This window comes from Erythrolamprus reginae, chromosome 6 (genome assembly GCF_031021105.1).
Source record: "Erythrolamprus reginae isolate rEryReg1 chromosome 6, rEryReg1.hap1, whole genome shotgun sequence".
Classification (NCBI taxonomy): domain Eukaryota; kingdom Metazoa; phylum Chordata; class Lepidosauria; order Squamata; family Dipsadidae; genus Erythrolamprus; species Erythrolamprus reginae.
In genome coordinates this window covers 76,423,734-76,440,903 of record NC_091955.1, presented here as the reverse complement: position 1 = coordinate 76,440,903, position 17,170 = coordinate 76,423,734, and the positions used below count along the sequence as shown (strand labels likewise).

General features: G+C 40.0%; 1 protein-coding gene across 3 annotated transcripts in view; it reads right to left on the bottom strand.

The window, feature by feature from the left end:
- KIAA1549 (KIAA1549 ortholog) overlaps positions 1-16,784 on the bottom strand; it is a 155,578-nt gene extending 138,794 nt beyond the window's left edge. For all 3 annotated transcript variants that reach the window (XM_070756299.1, XM_070756301.1, XM_070756300.1), the window contains exon 1: positions 15,673-16,784. In XM_070756299.1, the coding sequence (XP_070612400.1) occupies positions 15,673-15,931 (259 nt within the window). In that variant the 5' untranslated portion in view covers positions 15,932-16,784. The remainder of the gene's footprint in view (positions 1-15,672) is intronic.
- Between the last annotated feature and the right edge of the window lie 386 nt (positions 16,785-17,170).

Sequence of the window (17,170 nt, the reverse complement as noted above, 5' to 3'; positions counted from 1 at the left end):
CACAGTATTCCAAATGTGGTCTCACCAGCACTCTATATAGCGGGATCATAATCTCCCTCTTCCTGCTTGTTTGTAATGTATCCTGCTACTCTACTCATAGTGTTTTACAGCAGAGGTTCCCAAGCTCTATGACCCAGTGCTAGGTCACAGCCCATTCATAATTGGGTTGTGGAAGTGGTGAGCACATTTGTGAAAGCAGCACGTGCGCAAAATCATCCCCCCTCCACTGCTGGTCCACTGGTCCAGAAAGGTTGGTCAGCACTCTCTGAACAGTTTATTATGGGTCCTCATTTTACCAACCTCAGAAGGATGAAAGGCTGAGTCAATCTTGAGACCCATCAGGATCGAACTCCATATTGTAGGCAGAGTTAGCCTGTCATATTGCATTCCAAGTACTGTGCCACCAGGGTTGTTGTTGTTATCAAGGGGGAATAGGAGGAGGGAGTGTTAGATACATTTGCCATATTATTTGTAAAATATACTGTATAAAGGAGGAAAATAAAGAAGAAATCTGAGTGCGTCATATTGTTTTGCACGACCAAACTGATTGTTTTTCTCAACATTTCGAAAGAGAATAAAAGTTTTATCATATTTTTTTCATTCTATTATATGCTCCTATAGCAAAAAATATTCTTTACCCCCAACTCCTAGTCAGGACCAGGAACGTCCATTAGTAAATATAATCCTGTCTGATGAATTCTGAATAATTCAAAACCTTGCACCTAAGATAAAATACAAGAAATAGTATAATGGCCGACTAGATGGACCGTGAGGTCTTTTTCTGCCATCAATCTTCTATGTTTCTATGTTTCTATGTTTCTATGCACCCTTTTATGCCACTTGCTGTTCTTAATAAAGTGATTATTCAAAATTGCCTTTGGGTTTTGCTTTATGATTTCTTTTTTATGCAAAAGACAGTTCCTCCTGAAAAATTGAACACAAATTTCATAGAATCTTTAAAAAATTAATGCAAATTTTGATTTTATTGAATAAGGGGAAGTACCAAAATTTCAAAACATACCAAAATATTGGTATCCCAATCTTATCTGACCTAAGAAGCTGAATAATTCACTGAATAAAAACACAAGTAAAAAGCTAGATTTTCAAAATAAAAGCTTCCTGCCATTGTCATTTGTAAGAACAGAATCTGGAATTTGGACAGATGCGAACTCTAGAATATGGTTTATATTGTGTGTAATTCAATCCTTTCCCATGGCTCACTGCAGCCACTAAATTAAGAAGAAATCTCATACCAGGATACACTATATACAAAGGGTAACAAATAAAGATGGCCATCCTGACAGCTGAGAAGTTCCGTGCACATATGGTATCAGAACCTTGTTACATACCGTTTATTTTAGACACCGTCCACTGTAATAGAAGACTTAAGAAATCTTTGATGGGTCGTTTGCTTTTACTCAAAACACTTCACAGCTGGCCTCAACTCTCTACGAAACTCATCTGCTCCAAGACAAAAAGCATTCTCTGCATAGTCAGGCTGGGCCTGAGAATGATGTCCTCAAATTTCGAAAAGCCCATGGTTTCAGAAAGCTACTTTTGGCCATCCTAGGTTGGGCGGGAGGTGGGGAGGGGAGGAAAGGTTAGGACACCACACAGTTCCAGAGATTTCTAAACTTCCACAGAACTTAAATTACAGGACTCACAATGCAATCCTTACTTAGAAAAGGAGATCTAAGATATTTCATGAAAGCCAGTATAGCAATTATATAGTTCAGTTTGGACAGCAGAGACCCAAATTCAGTTCCCTGTTTGACCACAAAGCTGACTGGGCAACGTAGAGCCAGGCATTTGCCTTTGACACTGTCCACTTCAAAGATCTTTTCTCTGGGGAGAAAGCTAAAGAAAACCTGCTTGTACTGTGCTTGTACACACACACACACACACATACACACTGATAATAAGCCCAATTGGGGTTTTGAATAACAGTCTGATAGGTGTTTCCTTCCATTTGCTGAAAATAACTTTCCAAGTGGATATATTAGGAGGGGATTTCTAAATCATACATAGTCAGTTCTAGAGAAAGCCAACAATCTTACCAACATCACTTTTATCAGTACTGGCATGCCAACAAAAACTGTTTCAACTGGCAAACAAATTATTATTATTATTATTATTATTATTATTATTATTATTATTATTATTAATTGGATTTGTATGCCGCCCCTCTCCAGAGACTCGGGGCGGCTAACAACAATATTAAAACAGTATACAAATAATCCAATACTAAAAACGATTAAAAACCCATTAATATAAAAAACCAAACATACATATAGACATACCATGCATAAAATTGTAAAGGCCTAGGGGGAAAGAGTATCTCAGTTCCCCCATGCCTGACGGCAGAGGTGGGTTTTAAGAAGCTTAAGAAAGGCAAGGATGGTGGGGGCAATTCTAATCTCTGGGGGGAGTTGGTTCCAGAGGGCCGGGGCCGCCACAGAGAAGGCTCTTCCCCTGGGTACCGCCAAGCGACATTGTTTAGTTGACGGGACCCGGAGAAGACCCACTCTGTGGGACCTAACTGGTCGCTGGGATTCGTGCAGCAGAAGGCGGTTCCTGAGATAATCTGGTCCGGTGCCATGAAGGGCTTTATAGGTCATAACCAACACTTTGAATTGTGACCGGAAACTGATCGGCAACCAATGCAGACTGCGGAGTGTTGGTGTAACATGGGCATATTTGGGAAAGCCCATGATTACTCTCGCAGCTGCATTCTGCACGATCTGAAGTTTCCGAACACTTTTCAAAAGTAGCCCCATGTAGAGAGTGTTACAGTAATCGAGCCTCGAGGTGATGAGGGCATGAGTGACTGTGAGCAGTGACTCCCGGTCCAAATAGGGTCGCAACTGGCGCACCAGGCGAACCTGGGCGAACGCTCCCCTCGCCACAGCTGAAAGGTGTTTCTCTAATGTGAGCTATGGATCGAGGAGGACGCCCAAGTTGCGGACCCTCTCTGAGGGGGTCAATGATTCTCCCCCCAGGGTAATGGACGGACAGATGGAATTGTCCTTGGGAGGCAAGACCCACAGCCACTCCGTCTTGTCTGGGTTGAGTTTGAATTTGTTGACACCCATCCAGGCCCCAACAGCCTCCAGGCACCGGCACATCACTTCCACTGCTTTTCTTTTTATGAGATAGGCAGTCAAGGAGGAAAGAAGGAAGGAATCTTTTTAGAAATGGAAATTGTTTAGATGATGTGTCTGCCACCTTTATGATTTATTTAATTTATTTAGACCACTTATATAATTCAATTTCCCAGCTGGATTTCAACGTTTACTGTAAGTAGAAAGCAAAATAAAATAGCTTTGCAGTTTAATGCTAACAAACTAGGAGAAGTGGTTGCAAAAACCAGATCCATTTCAACACACAAATGTGAACACGGTTTAACTGTACAGTTATATATTGCTCTCATTTCCAGTGCTTGTGAGTCTACAAAGTCCAATGCAATAAGGCCAAGCACTTATTCCAGGGTTCAAAAAAAATATAAGACAGGGTTTTATTTTCAGGGAAACACGGTAGGCACAATGAATATTCAACCAACCATGTATGTGTGCCTATATATTTTGTCTATAGGAGAGATACTGTGTTACTATAACAACATATGAGCCGGGGTGGCACAGCAGGTAGAGTGCTGTACTGCAGGCCACTGAAGCTGACTTGTAGATCTGAAGGTCAGCGGTTCAAATCTCATCACCGGCTCAAGGTTGACTCAGCCTTCCATCTTTCCGAGGTGGGTAAAATGAGGACCCGGATTGTGGGGGCAATATGCTGGCTCTGTTAAAAAAGTGAATGAATGAATGAATGAATGAATGAATGAATGAATGAATGAATATGTACATAGTAATCTATATGCATAAAAGTGAAATACCACTCGTGCATCATCACAAAATCTCCAGAACTACAAACTAAAGCCTACAAACTTGAAAGTTGGTATGTATGTTCCTCTTGGCTTCTAAGTGCTTGCTAAGAAAGGATTTATCAAAATGACCATCAGATCATTAGTTATTTCTTATATTATTATTAACATGGTTCTGCCGCACGAATCCCAGCGACCGGTCAGGTCCCACAGAGTTGGCCTTCTCCGGGTCCCGTCGACTAAACAATGTCATTTGGCGGGACCCAGGAGAAGAGCCTTCTCTGTGGTGGCCCCGACCCTCTGGAACCAGCTTCCCCCAGATATCAGAGTTGCCCCCACCCTCCTTGCCTTTCGCAAGCTCCTTAAAACCCACCTCTGTCGTCAGGCATGGGGGAATTGAAATTTTTCCCCTTCCCCCTAGGCTTATAGAATTTATACATGGTATGCTTGTATGTATGATTGGTCTCTTAAATTGGGGTTTTTAAGATTATTTTTTAATATTAGATTTGTTACATTGTTTTCTTTATTGTTGTTAGCCATCCCGAGTCTTCGGAGAGGGGTGGCATACAAATCTAATAAATAAATAAATAAATAAATAAATAAATAAATAAATAATATGATATAGTTAGATTGCAGTACTACAAGCTACTTCTGCTGATCACCGGCTGCCCACAGTTTGGCAGATCGAATCTCAATAGGCTCAAGGTCTTCCATCCTTCCAAGGTCGGTAGGCTCAAGGCCTTCCATCCTTCCAAGGTCGGTAAAATGAGGACCCAGATTCTTGGGGGCAATATGCTTTCTCTCTGTGTATATAAGTCTAAATGTTATTGCTATTGTTATTGATGCTAAGAAGTTAGACGTTCTTCTCAATCCTCCCCACCTGAACTCTGTTCCAAGTGCCAGTGGGCATAACCAACATGTTTCATCCGGCCTGTGGGCTGGGAGTTTAAACTCCCAGTTTACTCCATTCTAAGTTTCTCAGTTTCATAGTGATGCATGGTTATCCATCTACTAATATTTATAGCCTCTCCCAATCATTCAGACAGGGAAGATTTGTTGCAGACCCCATCAGTCAAAGAATTTTAGCTGCCGGGGTCTAGGAACAGAGTCTTCTCTGCTACTGTCACTGTATTTTGGAACATCTTGACCTCAGACGGAAGGAAAGTCCCCAATCTTAGGCCTTCTGCAAGGGAGTCAAAACTGGGCTGTGTAGCCTTGTGTGAGGGACACAGGGGCCCACACAACCATGTGGATTGTGAGGTTGTGGCCCCATGAGAACCCTACCACACCTGTATTAACAACTGCTCATCCCCCATCTTGGAATTCTTCTCTTTTGAAATTTTTATAATGTTCTTTTATAATTTTACTATTTTTTAATCTTAAATTGTTCAGATTGTAATGTTTGAATTTATTGATTAAACTGTCCACCATCCAAAGCTCCTCTCCGAGGGAGATGAGTGGTTGAAAAGTATGAAATATAAATAAATAAATTCTATGTAGAAGACAAGAAAGTCCAAAAAATCATCCAAATAATAAAATATCAACAAAAATCATAGTACAAAACTGCTTCTATAAAAGCATATGTTCTGTTATTTACAAGTTCTTAAAGAAGGAAACATATGCACAGAAAGTCTTAAAATTCAAGTCTTAATGTTTCTAGATTTGATTTTAAGTGGTATGAAATCACTGGCAAATGAGTTCACAGTAGGGCTCTGCAGGGCTTAAGATCTTCTAGATTGATATTAAAAAGGGGTTTTCAATCATGCATGGACATATTCTGCAATATCTCAACACTTTTCCTGAGATTATATGACCAAGGAAAAGTTGCAGTTGCTTTAAAGAGTTGTCTCTGTCTGCAGAACAGGAACCCTGTACATTCTATTTCATATCTCAAAAGGAAAAAAAGACATGATAGTAGCACATGTGCCACATTTATAGCAGCCGATTATTGTATCTTGCCCACAAGGTTTCAAATATGTGGCAATTGTTCCTTAATCTTCTGTTATTCCCGCCACCTCTTTTTCCAATCTCACTTTTTTTTTTTTGCAAATGTAATATGTAAAATCCCTTAGAGTGGATATCTTTGATTCAGAAAGATAGATCCCTCCACACCAAGAGGACTCAGCCACGATCAAGGGAAAATACATTTGAACCTGTGCATGTTTCAAACAAAAAGCCAGGAATAATCACATGCTTTAGAGTCCAATGTGCAGCAAGCTCTTCTTTCTGAAATAAATTAACCATTTATTATGTTGAAATTCTTCCAACAAGAGCCTAATTTTTAGTGCAGCAAACCATGCCAAATACTGGCAGATCTACTATACAAATGTAAATCCATCTTTGACAGCCTAACTTTATCGTCACTATGCAAACAAGGCAGAAACAAAAGAATGCCATGTGTTCAAGAGATAGATTTGATGGCAGTCGTCCCTTTGTCACAGAAAGAGGGATTTTAACTAGTTCAGTGCTATCAAATCCCAACCAAGATCTATTCTCTTCAATGTGTATTATGTATTGGACTAACTAACTAAATAAATAAATAAATAAATCTGCGAACTGAAAGCCCAGACTAAAATATAAACTTCCCATGAGCACCCTTGTTAGTCTACAGCCAACTGCCAATGATAAATCTTCTTTGTAGCCTCCGAGATGGATGCTTTATGTGTGCATGGCTGTCAAGAAAAGAATTATGGGTGCTCCCTTTTTTGACTCTAGGACAATGACTGAAGAAAGGAGGGAAAGGATATATGCTTTTGTTGATTATTCTTTTGTCTCCCTTTGCAAATCAAAGGGATCCTTAAATGGAATGTTTCAAGTTAAGACCATCAAGCCAAAGGATGCTGATACCACATTCTTCAGAAGAATGGATACTTCAGAACACTCAAAAGGGACTGATCACACTTTTAATGATACACTAATCTAAACTTCTGTGATTTTGCTGTTGCATCTAATGCCAAGAAAGGTCCAGCCTACAGCTCAACTTCATGCTGTTTTAATGAGCTTCTCTGTAGGAAATTCCCCAGACAAAACAATTGCTCTAATATAACAGGGTTACACTCTGCAAAGAATGTCTGAAGAATACCTTACTGCAATCTTTCATGTAAATACATTCTGCATTGTCCTCATTTTCCTTCCATTTGAATGGGATATAAAGGTCAGTTTTATAAAGCAACACTGATTATTTGTATTCACAATGGTTGTCTACATGTGATTCTTTTTGATAAAGTATCCCAAATAAAAAAAATCCATGACAAAAATGTTGTATCTTTCAAAGTATAAGACACACCGGAGTACAGTTTTTGGAGAGGAAAATAGGGGGGGTATTCATCTGGCTAGCGTCCTTAGTCTGGTCAGCTTTAGCATGCTATTTTATCACCTGGTTAGGGCTTTTAAAAAAAACTCATTGGAAAGAGTAACAATGAAAGAGCCTGCAAGCTGCTAAGAGCTGGGAACACTAACACCTTGTTAGGACTGGAAAGAAACTTATTTCTTTCCAGAAGTAGAGCAATGAAAAAAAGCCGGCAAAGACTTGGGGCTGGAAAAACATTTTTCGCAGAGAGTAACAATGAAAAAGCCTGCAAGGTAAAAGCCGGGAAGATCGTTAGCATCTACTTAGGGCTGGGGGGAAAAAAGCTTTGAAAAAAAAAGAGAGCTGCATTCAGAGTATAAGATGTACCCAAATTTTCAACCTCTTTTAGGGATGAAAAAGGTGCATCTTATTCTGAAATATACCGTATATTCTGAAAAATACCCCCCTTGAAGAAGGGGTGAATGGAAAAATAATAATAGCTAGATACATGCTGCAATGTAGAACTATGGAGATCCAGATTCGAGACTCCCTTCAGCTACAGAGTATTCTTTAAACCTATCACTGATTTTATTATTATTATTATTATTATTATTATTATTATTATTATTATTATTAATTAAATTTGTATGCCGCCCTTCTCCGTAGACTCGGGGCGGATTTGGTTTGAAATTTGGCTGAACCACCAATTAGTTTTTACAGGTTGTCCATGGATCCAAGCATGGTAGTTTCTACATATAGTTTATGCATAGTAAAGATAATCAGCTGTGACTTGGTAAACAACCAAGGTTAACAAAATGATAGCTTAGAACAGTGATTTTCAACCTTTTTTGAGCCACGGCACATTTTTTACATTTACAAAACCCTGGGGCACATTGAGTTGGGGGGGGCGGCTAAAAAAAGTTTGAACAAAATTTTTTTTCTCTCTTCCTCCCTTTCGCTCTATTTCTCTTTCTCCCTCCTTCTTTCTCTCCCTCCTTCTTTTTTCTGTCTCTCCATCCCTCTCTTTCTCTCTTTCTACCTTCCTCTCTTTTTTGCTCTCATTCTCCCTCCCTCCCTCCCTCTATGTTTTTCTCTCTCCCACCTTCCCTCTCTTTCTCTCTCTCTTTCTTTCTTTCTCTCTCTTTCTTTCTCTCTCTTGCTCTCTCCCTTTCTTTCTTTCTTTCTCTCTCTTGTTCTCTTTCTCTCTCTCTCTCTTTCTTTCTCTCTCTCTCTTGCTTTCTCTCTCTCTCTCTTGATTTCTTTCTCTCTTTCTTTCTCTCTCTCGTTTTCTTTTTCTCTCTCTTGCTTTCTTTCTCTCTTGCTTTATTTCTCTCTCTCTCGTGTTTTCTTTCTCTCTCTGAGCTTCGCGGCACACCTGACCATGACTCATGGCACACTAGTGTGCCCCGGCACACTGGTTGAAAAACACTGGCTTAGAACAATGTATAAAATCTATCACTATCTATCTATATAAAATTATATTGTCTTGAGCTCCTGGAAGAAAGATGGAATATAAATGAAGCTAAGAGATCAGTAGTCAGCTATTAGATTGTTGAATTTTAGAAATCATATACAAAAGAATAAAAATAAAAGTTTACAAAAAAGTCAAGGGAGTGAGACAAAGTGACAAAATTAGTGGACCAGAGGAATATTTTTGATCTAATTTACTTTGACTTCTGTAAGGCATTTGATAAAGTAGACCACTACCTGCTACTAGATAAAATAGAAAAAAATGTGGGTTAGAAAGCATAACCACCAGATGGATTCATAACTGTCTGACCAACCGCAGGCAATGTGTAGTCCTCAATGGAACTGCATCTACATGGAGTGAAGGATGCAGCGGGATACCATGAGATAGAACAGTGATGTGTGCTCACTTTCATGGCTCTGAGTGCTAGTGGAGACCAGAGCAATTATCTTCCTGCACGGAATATCAGGTGTGCCCATGTTTCGGTGTGTTTTTTTGCTTCCGCACATGCGGAAGTCTATGATTTAATCAGTCTATGATTTAAGTCAATGATTTAATCATTCACATTAAGTCTTGGGGTAATTCTTAAAAAGCCATATTCTCTATTTCATTTCTTTCTTGGCTCAAACCACTGCTTCCTCTTATTATTGTTGTTCTTTATTTTACTAATTCCCTCCTTTTCTTTCATGAAAGCTCAGGGTAGTTTACAAAAGAGCAATAAAATAGCCCTAAATAAAAACCAACCAATAGTAAAACCAACAATGCTAAAAAACAAATTACAAAATTAAAATTCATTTGTTTTAAAAAATCAGAAAAACTAAATTACAGTTAACTTTTAAGAAGCTGTTTGGTCCTGAAGTAATTATTCTCCTACAAAGCCCTGGGGGAAGAGAAACTCCATACTTCCAGTTCAAATGTTAATAGGAAAATAAGGCTTTATTTTAAAAAAAAGTAAAAGGATTAGAAGTGCAATATGGACAAAATTTAATGTTCAAACTATATAACCCCATGCTTACTCAAAATTATATTACTATGCAAATAACAAACACAGGCAGCCAGTGCAATTTACTGTCAATGTCAGGGGAGGCATGCTGTTACTTTCAATTAATTACATGCCGACCTTTGTTTTAGAAATATCTTAACTTCTAATTAGTTAGTTTTCAAATAAATGATCTTGCTAGTCTAAAAAGAGGCAAAAAAATCTGCTCTTCTAAGCAAACAATTCCACCATGAAAGATATGTATAGCTTTGCTTCAATAGATTTTGGACCAAATACATTGCATTATTTATAAACGAGTCAAAAGGCTGTGAAAATATTTACTGACCACTCGCATCCTAGACATAAACTGTTTCAATTCCTATCCTCAAAACGTCCCTATAGAGCACTACACACCAAGACAACTAGACACAAGAACAGTTTTGCCCGAACGTCATGACTCTGCTAAAGAAATAATTCCCTCAACATTGTCAAACTATTTATTAAGTCTGCACTACTATTACTACTAGATTTTTCTCATCATTCCTTCCTATCACCCTTTTCCTCCCACTTATGACTGTATGATTGTAACTTATTGCTTGTATCCTTAAGATTTTTATTAATATTGTTTCCTCATTGCTTATTTGGCCCCTATGACAATCATTAAGTGCTGTACCTCATGATTCTTGACAAATGTATATTTTCTTTTATGTACTACTGAGAGCATATGCACCAAAGACAAATTCCTTGTGTGTCTAATCACACTTGGCCAATAAATAATTCTATTCTATTCTATTCTATTCTACAGGTGGTCCTTAACTTATCCTCATAATCAGGACTAGAACTGCCTTGATCAACAAAATGTTTGTTCAATGACTCTGGCTTGATTTTGTGACCTTTTTTGTTATGGTCATTGTTCTGGACCTGGACTGGGATCTGGCTGGCTGCTCCAAGAATACAAACTTTACAACTTGTAATTTTCAAAACAACATTTCTTTTATTTTTCCTTCCACATTGGATTTCGTCATGACAGCTCCGGCGTGCAAAAATACGTTCCAATCTCACAGACTAAATTACAAAGTTATAGTTCTTTCTAAAATAACAGGCTGTCTACTTCAAAACATCTTCTTATCTCTGAGTCAGGTTCACACTGTTAAAAAGCAGTTTATCATGCAATATAAAACTTCTCCGGAGAGACGACATACACCACCATTTTTGTTTCTAGCACTTTGTAGAAAGCATCCATCTCTTCCGTTCAATTCTGGAAGTGATGTAATTAATTAATTTATTTACACACTCTGAATAGCATATTAAAACCTCTTCCCCCCAATTTTGTCCCTTGTTCTCTGTAACCTTCTGAACTTTGCACTTATTTATTTATTTGTTTGTTTATTTGTTTGTTTGTTTATTAGATTTGTATGCCGCCCCTCTCCGTAGACTCGGGGCAGCTCACAATACAATAAAACAGTTCATGACAAATCTAATAATTTACAATTTAAAATATTTTAAAAACCCCATTATTAAAAAGACATACATACAAACATACCATACATAAATTATATAGGCCCGGGGGAAATATCTCAGTTCCCCCATGCCTGATGACAAAGGTGGGTTTTGAGAAGTTTACGAAAGGCAAGGAGGGTAGGGGCAGTTCTTATCTCTGGGGGGAGCGGTCTCGGAGATATTCTGGTCCGATGCCATGAAGGGCTTTATAGGTCATAACCAAGAACTTCCTTCTATACTCCCGTTATCAGAAGAAACATGACTCTGCATGCTTTCGTCAGATGGCTGTTTTATTTCACTTTCCTCCTCACTAGCTTCTTCCACATCTCTTAAATCAGGGTAATTAACAGCTTCTACATCATCCTCATCTTCTGAATCTGACAATTCTAAAGGCTGACAGGAAACACTCACAACAGTCATTAAGTGAATCACTGCAGTAAAATGGATCAAAGCCAATCCAGCTTCCTTCACTGACTTTGTGTGCCAAAGCCAGATGAGAAGATTGTAAATGGTGTCCCACGACCCTTCTGCAGACATCATGAATGTACTTCAGTTGCCAAGGACCTGAATTATGTTTGTGGGAATGCTGCAAAGGATTTAAGTGTGAGGACTGGTTGTAAGTCACTTTTTTCTGTGCCATTGTAACTGTGGATGATCACTAAATAAATGGTTAGAAATCGAGGACTACCGTATTAAATAAAATTAAAATTAAATAATTCCCATGTACCAGTTAAAAAATAGAAATATTAATGACATGCAATGGTCCTGCAGCAGAGGATATTTACTATATAATATTGTTTATCTAGTTACTTCCCAGTGGTTTTACTCTAAGTGAAGTAGGATCATAAATTGGTCATAGTCAATTCGAAGGAAGGAAGGACGGAAGGAAATATTGCTACCACCAATGGGTTCATTTTTTTACAGGCCGTTATAATTATTACAATATCAATTTGTTTTGAAAAACTTGAAGGATTGATAAAATAACCAATCTAATATCTAACCTACTACTTTTGCTAAATAGGTTAAAAAAGAAGATAACTTTACCCTTAGTGCAAATTAGATAGCATAATAAATATCTTGTTTTAAAACCGACAATATCCTTAATGGAACAATTCGTGCAGAACACTTTGAACAATATGCAAAAGAAATATGCGATTATAATACTATAACAAGAACACAGAACAGAAAAGTTTTTTTAAGTAATTTTAGTAACAACAACACTGTAATAACTCAACAAGTGCCAGGTTTATATTTACAAAACCAAGAGAAAAAATCCACCTGCATATATTTTTTAAAAATCTATTGGCTGAAAGAAGTAAAACTGTGACTTCTGGAAAAAATTGTCAATAGGATAGTTCAAAATGTAGATAAGGTTTTTCAGTCAATTGAAAAATCTGTTTTTGAAACCTACTTCTCTGGTCAAATCAAGTGATTTTTCAAAATCGGAATTCAGTGTTCCCTCGATTTTCGCGGATTTGAACTTTGCGAATAGCCTATACCACGGTTTTTCAAAAAATATTACGGTAATTAAAAAATACTTCGTGGCTTTTTTCCTATACCACGGTTTTTCCCACCCAATGACATCATATGTCATCACCAAACTAATAATTTTTGCAAATAAATAACAAAAAAATAATTATTGTTAATAAATAATTATGTTTATAAATATCAGGATCACTAAGTATCTTATTCAATGGTGAGTACCAGTAATAATGGTGAGTAAATGGTTGTTAAGGGAATGGGAAATGGTAATTTAGGGGTTTAAAGTGTTAAGGGATGGCTTGTGATACCGTTCATAGGCCAAAAATAGTGTATTTACTTCCGCATCTCTACTTCACGGAAATTCGACTTTCGCGGGTGGTCTCGGAACGCATCCCCCGCGGAAATCGAAGGAACACTGTATTCAATTTCTCCTAAACAGAATTATGTTTCCAGTAATAGATGACTAGAAAGATATCGGAACCTCCTTAATGGAAAAACGATACAGATCTGCTTAGAAAAGGAGGTAAGGAAGAGGTGTATTTGAGAATGTGTGTCAAACTAATTTGCAGAGTGCATCCAGGCACATTTTCCACAAATCACCTGTTCAACTTCCACTGCAGCTCCACCTGTCTTGACTGCAGACAGGAAAATGTGTAACAACATAGAAGGCAGTTTACTTCGGAGAAGGAAAAAAATGTCAGTGTAGGACAGTTAATCCTGACATAACGAGGAGAAAGAAAAGAAATAGGATAAATGTGCTGGTAAAATTTAATCATTCTTGCTGAACTTGTCCAGTAGAACTCAGTAAAGGCTGCACCAGTTGAATAATGACTGCAACACCTGAAGCGTGGTAAAACCTGAATCAAGTAAATTGCCTGGCAGACCTGAAGAATGCCAGCCACTCTTTTTGCAAGAGATCTTAGAAGTCTTGTCAGTTTGTCAAACAGCAGGGTATAAGTCAATCTTTTCCAACATGGTATCTTTCATATAAGGTAGATCTGTGCATTCCAAATTTTAGTCAGCCTACTCAGGCTCAATATACCATTTCCAAGGGAAGATAGTATAAATACATGATAAAAGTGCATAATAATTAAGACAAGGTGCTTTTTAAAAGATGTCCAGTCTTCAAACTGCAGAATCTCTTGACACATCTTTCACTCGGTATACAGTATTCTATTCAAATAGAAATGGGATAGCAAGAATGTCGCTGAATCTAACCTAAAAGTGTGCAAATGCCCACAAGGAACAACCCTTATGCATGCAAACACATTATGTCAAGAAGTTTACTTGCTTTTCGCTTAACATGTTGAGCGAACCAAATTACTGTGATCTATATCATGCTATATGTTATGTCTAATTGCATTAATTACAGCAGTTAACCATGGTTATTCAATCAATTATATCACTTTCATATCTAAACCATAGCTCAACACAGGTTGACCCACTTAATCTCTTTCCCAACCTGATTCCTTCCCTAGGAAACACAATCCACACTGATGTTACATCTTTGTTTTCAATCCATCTCAATTTCCAGAGTAAGAAATTGCCATTTCTCAACATTCCAACTTGATTTTTTTCAATCCTGAAGGTTCCCCAGCTGTTTTCCCATGTTGTTTCTTAATATTGAGAATAGCAACATAATGTTACTGATTCTGTGATTAAGCATAGCATTCAAACAAGTAATCAAATGTAACTGAGATTGTGATAACTCAATTTCCAAGAAAAGTCTGATAGGTGTTTTATCCCATTTGCTGAAAATAACTTTCGAAGTGGGGATATTAGGATGGGATTTCCAAATCGTAGCTAAGTCAGTTTTAGAGAAAGACAACAATCTTACCAACATCACTTTTATCAGTACTGGCATGCTAACAAAAATTGTTTCAACTAGCAATCAAATGTACCTAGAAGTACCGGTAATTGAACTTTTAGATAAACCAGACTTCCCTATCTTATTAGTACCCTCCAGATGTGCTGAATGTCAGTACCTTCCAGATGTGCTGAATGTCAGCTCACATGAAAGTTTGTAATAAGGTTTTCTTTTGGTATTTTCTTTTTATGAGACAGGCAGGCAGGTAGTCAAGGAGGAAAGAAGGAATCTTTTTAGAAATTGAAATTGTTTAGATGATGTGTCTGCCACCTTTATGATTTATTTAATTTATTTGGACCACTTATATAATTCAATTTCCCAGCTGAATTTCAACGTCTACTGTAAGTAGAAAGCAAAATAAAATAGCTCTGCAGTTTAATGCTAACAAACTAGGAGAAGGGGTTGCAAAAACCATTTCAACACACAAATGTGAACACGATTTAACTGTACAGTTATATATTGCTCTCATTTCCAGCGCTTGTGAGTCTACAATGAGCGGTAAATAAATGCACCCAGAATCATAGAAGCCAATACTAAGACCTTTCCAAACACCTAAGCACTTATTTTGAAAAATGCTTCACCGTTTCCCAAAACAATGCAAATTCCAAATACATTGTTAATGTACATTAGTTTTTAGGGGCATGTCCATTTCCCAAACACAATTCAGTTACAAGCAGCAAGCCCCTCCTTATCAATTCCAACCAACAGGGCCTCCTTCCCTTTTCCAAACACAGGAGGATGGCAGCTATTTTTTTCACCGGCAAATACAAGAATACATCGCCTTTGTAAAAAGAATTTTAGAAATTATTTCTCAGATTGAACCATACAAGGCCAGCAAAAGGCAAACGCATTTCCTTTCCATGATAGATAAAAAACCCGATAGGCATAAACCTAATTGTTCCACATCCTCACAGTGCACATCCATATGGTATTTCCAGAAACACTTTTGCAGAGAAACCATCATTTGTAGCTGTTCTGCAAATGAAGGCAGAATGCGAAAGGCTGGAATGGTTTGAAAAAGCCTTTGGGTACAATGTCTGCTGGGCAGGTAAAACAACAGGACTTTCCTATGACATATAAAGACACCTTAATTGCAATTGCTCAACAAAAGAAGCTGGAAAGAAGCTACTGGAGCCAGGAAGCTGAAACTGGAGCACGGGTGAAATTCAGGAGGTTCTGACAGGTTCCGGAGAACCCTTTTCTGTCCCCTTACCTGCTATTGGGGACGTCAAAGTTGCCGGCACGGAGAGTAAGATGGGCAGCAATACCGGGAACCCCGTCCAAAGCACCAGGCGCTGGGCAGTGCCCCAAGGTGGACCCGGGCGATAGAGGAGCAGCGTGACCAAAGCAACTGTGAAGCATCTCAACCCATCCATGGCCAAGCCAAACATCAAGTCATCCTCTCGGCCACCTCCCGCATCCCTCAGACCAAATCGCAGAGTCGGCGGTCCACTTTCTCCTCCTCCGGGCATCCAACACCAGCGGTGGTCATCGAAGGCATGGGCGGGGGAGGGTGGGGGGCTTTCCCCACATCTAACCCCTCCCCAGTTTCCTTGGCTGTCAAAATTGCAAGGTGGGCAAATGAGGAAAGTTGGCAAGCCACCCCAAGGGTTGAAGAGGTGGGCCCTCTTGAGGCCAGCAGGCAGGGTCACAGGAACAAGTGAAGAAGAGAGGAACCTGCACTATGGAAAAGAAGATGTAAGGGAGGGATGCAAGGAAAAGCGATAAAGTGAAAAAGGAGCTTCTGCTACGTTCAAAGGGCGGGGTGTGGATGAAAGGGCACCCCCTTCCCCAGATGATGTTTGGGAGGGGTGGGAAGGAACCGGGCGCCAAAGGATGGACGGATGAAGCCAGACCGCTGGAGAAAGGCAAGAGAGGGAGGCAGAAAGAAGCCAGAGGGATTCAGGGCTTGGACGGCCGGCGGGTGGGCGGGCGAGAAGAGAGGAAAGGGACGGCGAAGGGAGCTGCCACCCAAATCGGCGGGAAGGCAAGCAAGCAGCGGCCAGGGCGCGGGAAGACGAGGCCCCTTCCTCTCTCTCTGTACAGCCGGGGGATGCCAGGAGAGGAGCGGGAAGAGCGGGAGAAGGCAGAGGCCGGAGCCGAGTCAGCTGGCGGGTATCTATGGGTTCTTGCGTTTCCAGAGTCCGAGGAGAGAGAAAGGAAGGAAGGGACCGTCTGGCTCGAGGGCTCCTTCTTGGCCTTTCCCGACTCTTCACGTGGGATGAAGCGGCGGCAGCGGCGGCGGCGCTCCTCGCGGCTAACGGGAAGCCTCCCTCATTTTTGTCTCCTTCCCTTCCAAAGAGCCCACCCTCCCAGCTTCCCAGTGACGCTTCTTCGGCGGGGCGAGGAGGAGGAGGAGGGGGGGAAGCTGAGGAGAAAGCGGAGACAAGGAGGCGGGGGCGGGAGGCGAGGCGAGGCTTTGGAAAGCACCTGCGCGCGCGCTAGCGGCCGGATGGGCGCGCGGGTGCGCGCGTTGAGGAGGGGGGGGAGTGGGAGAGCCAGCGCAGACCGGGCAAGCGGCTAAGAAAAGCCGGGAGGGGGGGTGCACGCGCAAACTCCCCGGCTGAGGCGATTCCCGTCGTGCGCGCGCTTGGGGAGGGGGGGCGGAGCGCGGGAAGGTTTTTCCATTAACAAAAAGGAACAAAAGAGAGAAGGGGGGTAAGAAAGCAATGGTGGTGGGCGGTGGGGGAGGGGGGCGGTTTGAAGGCGGG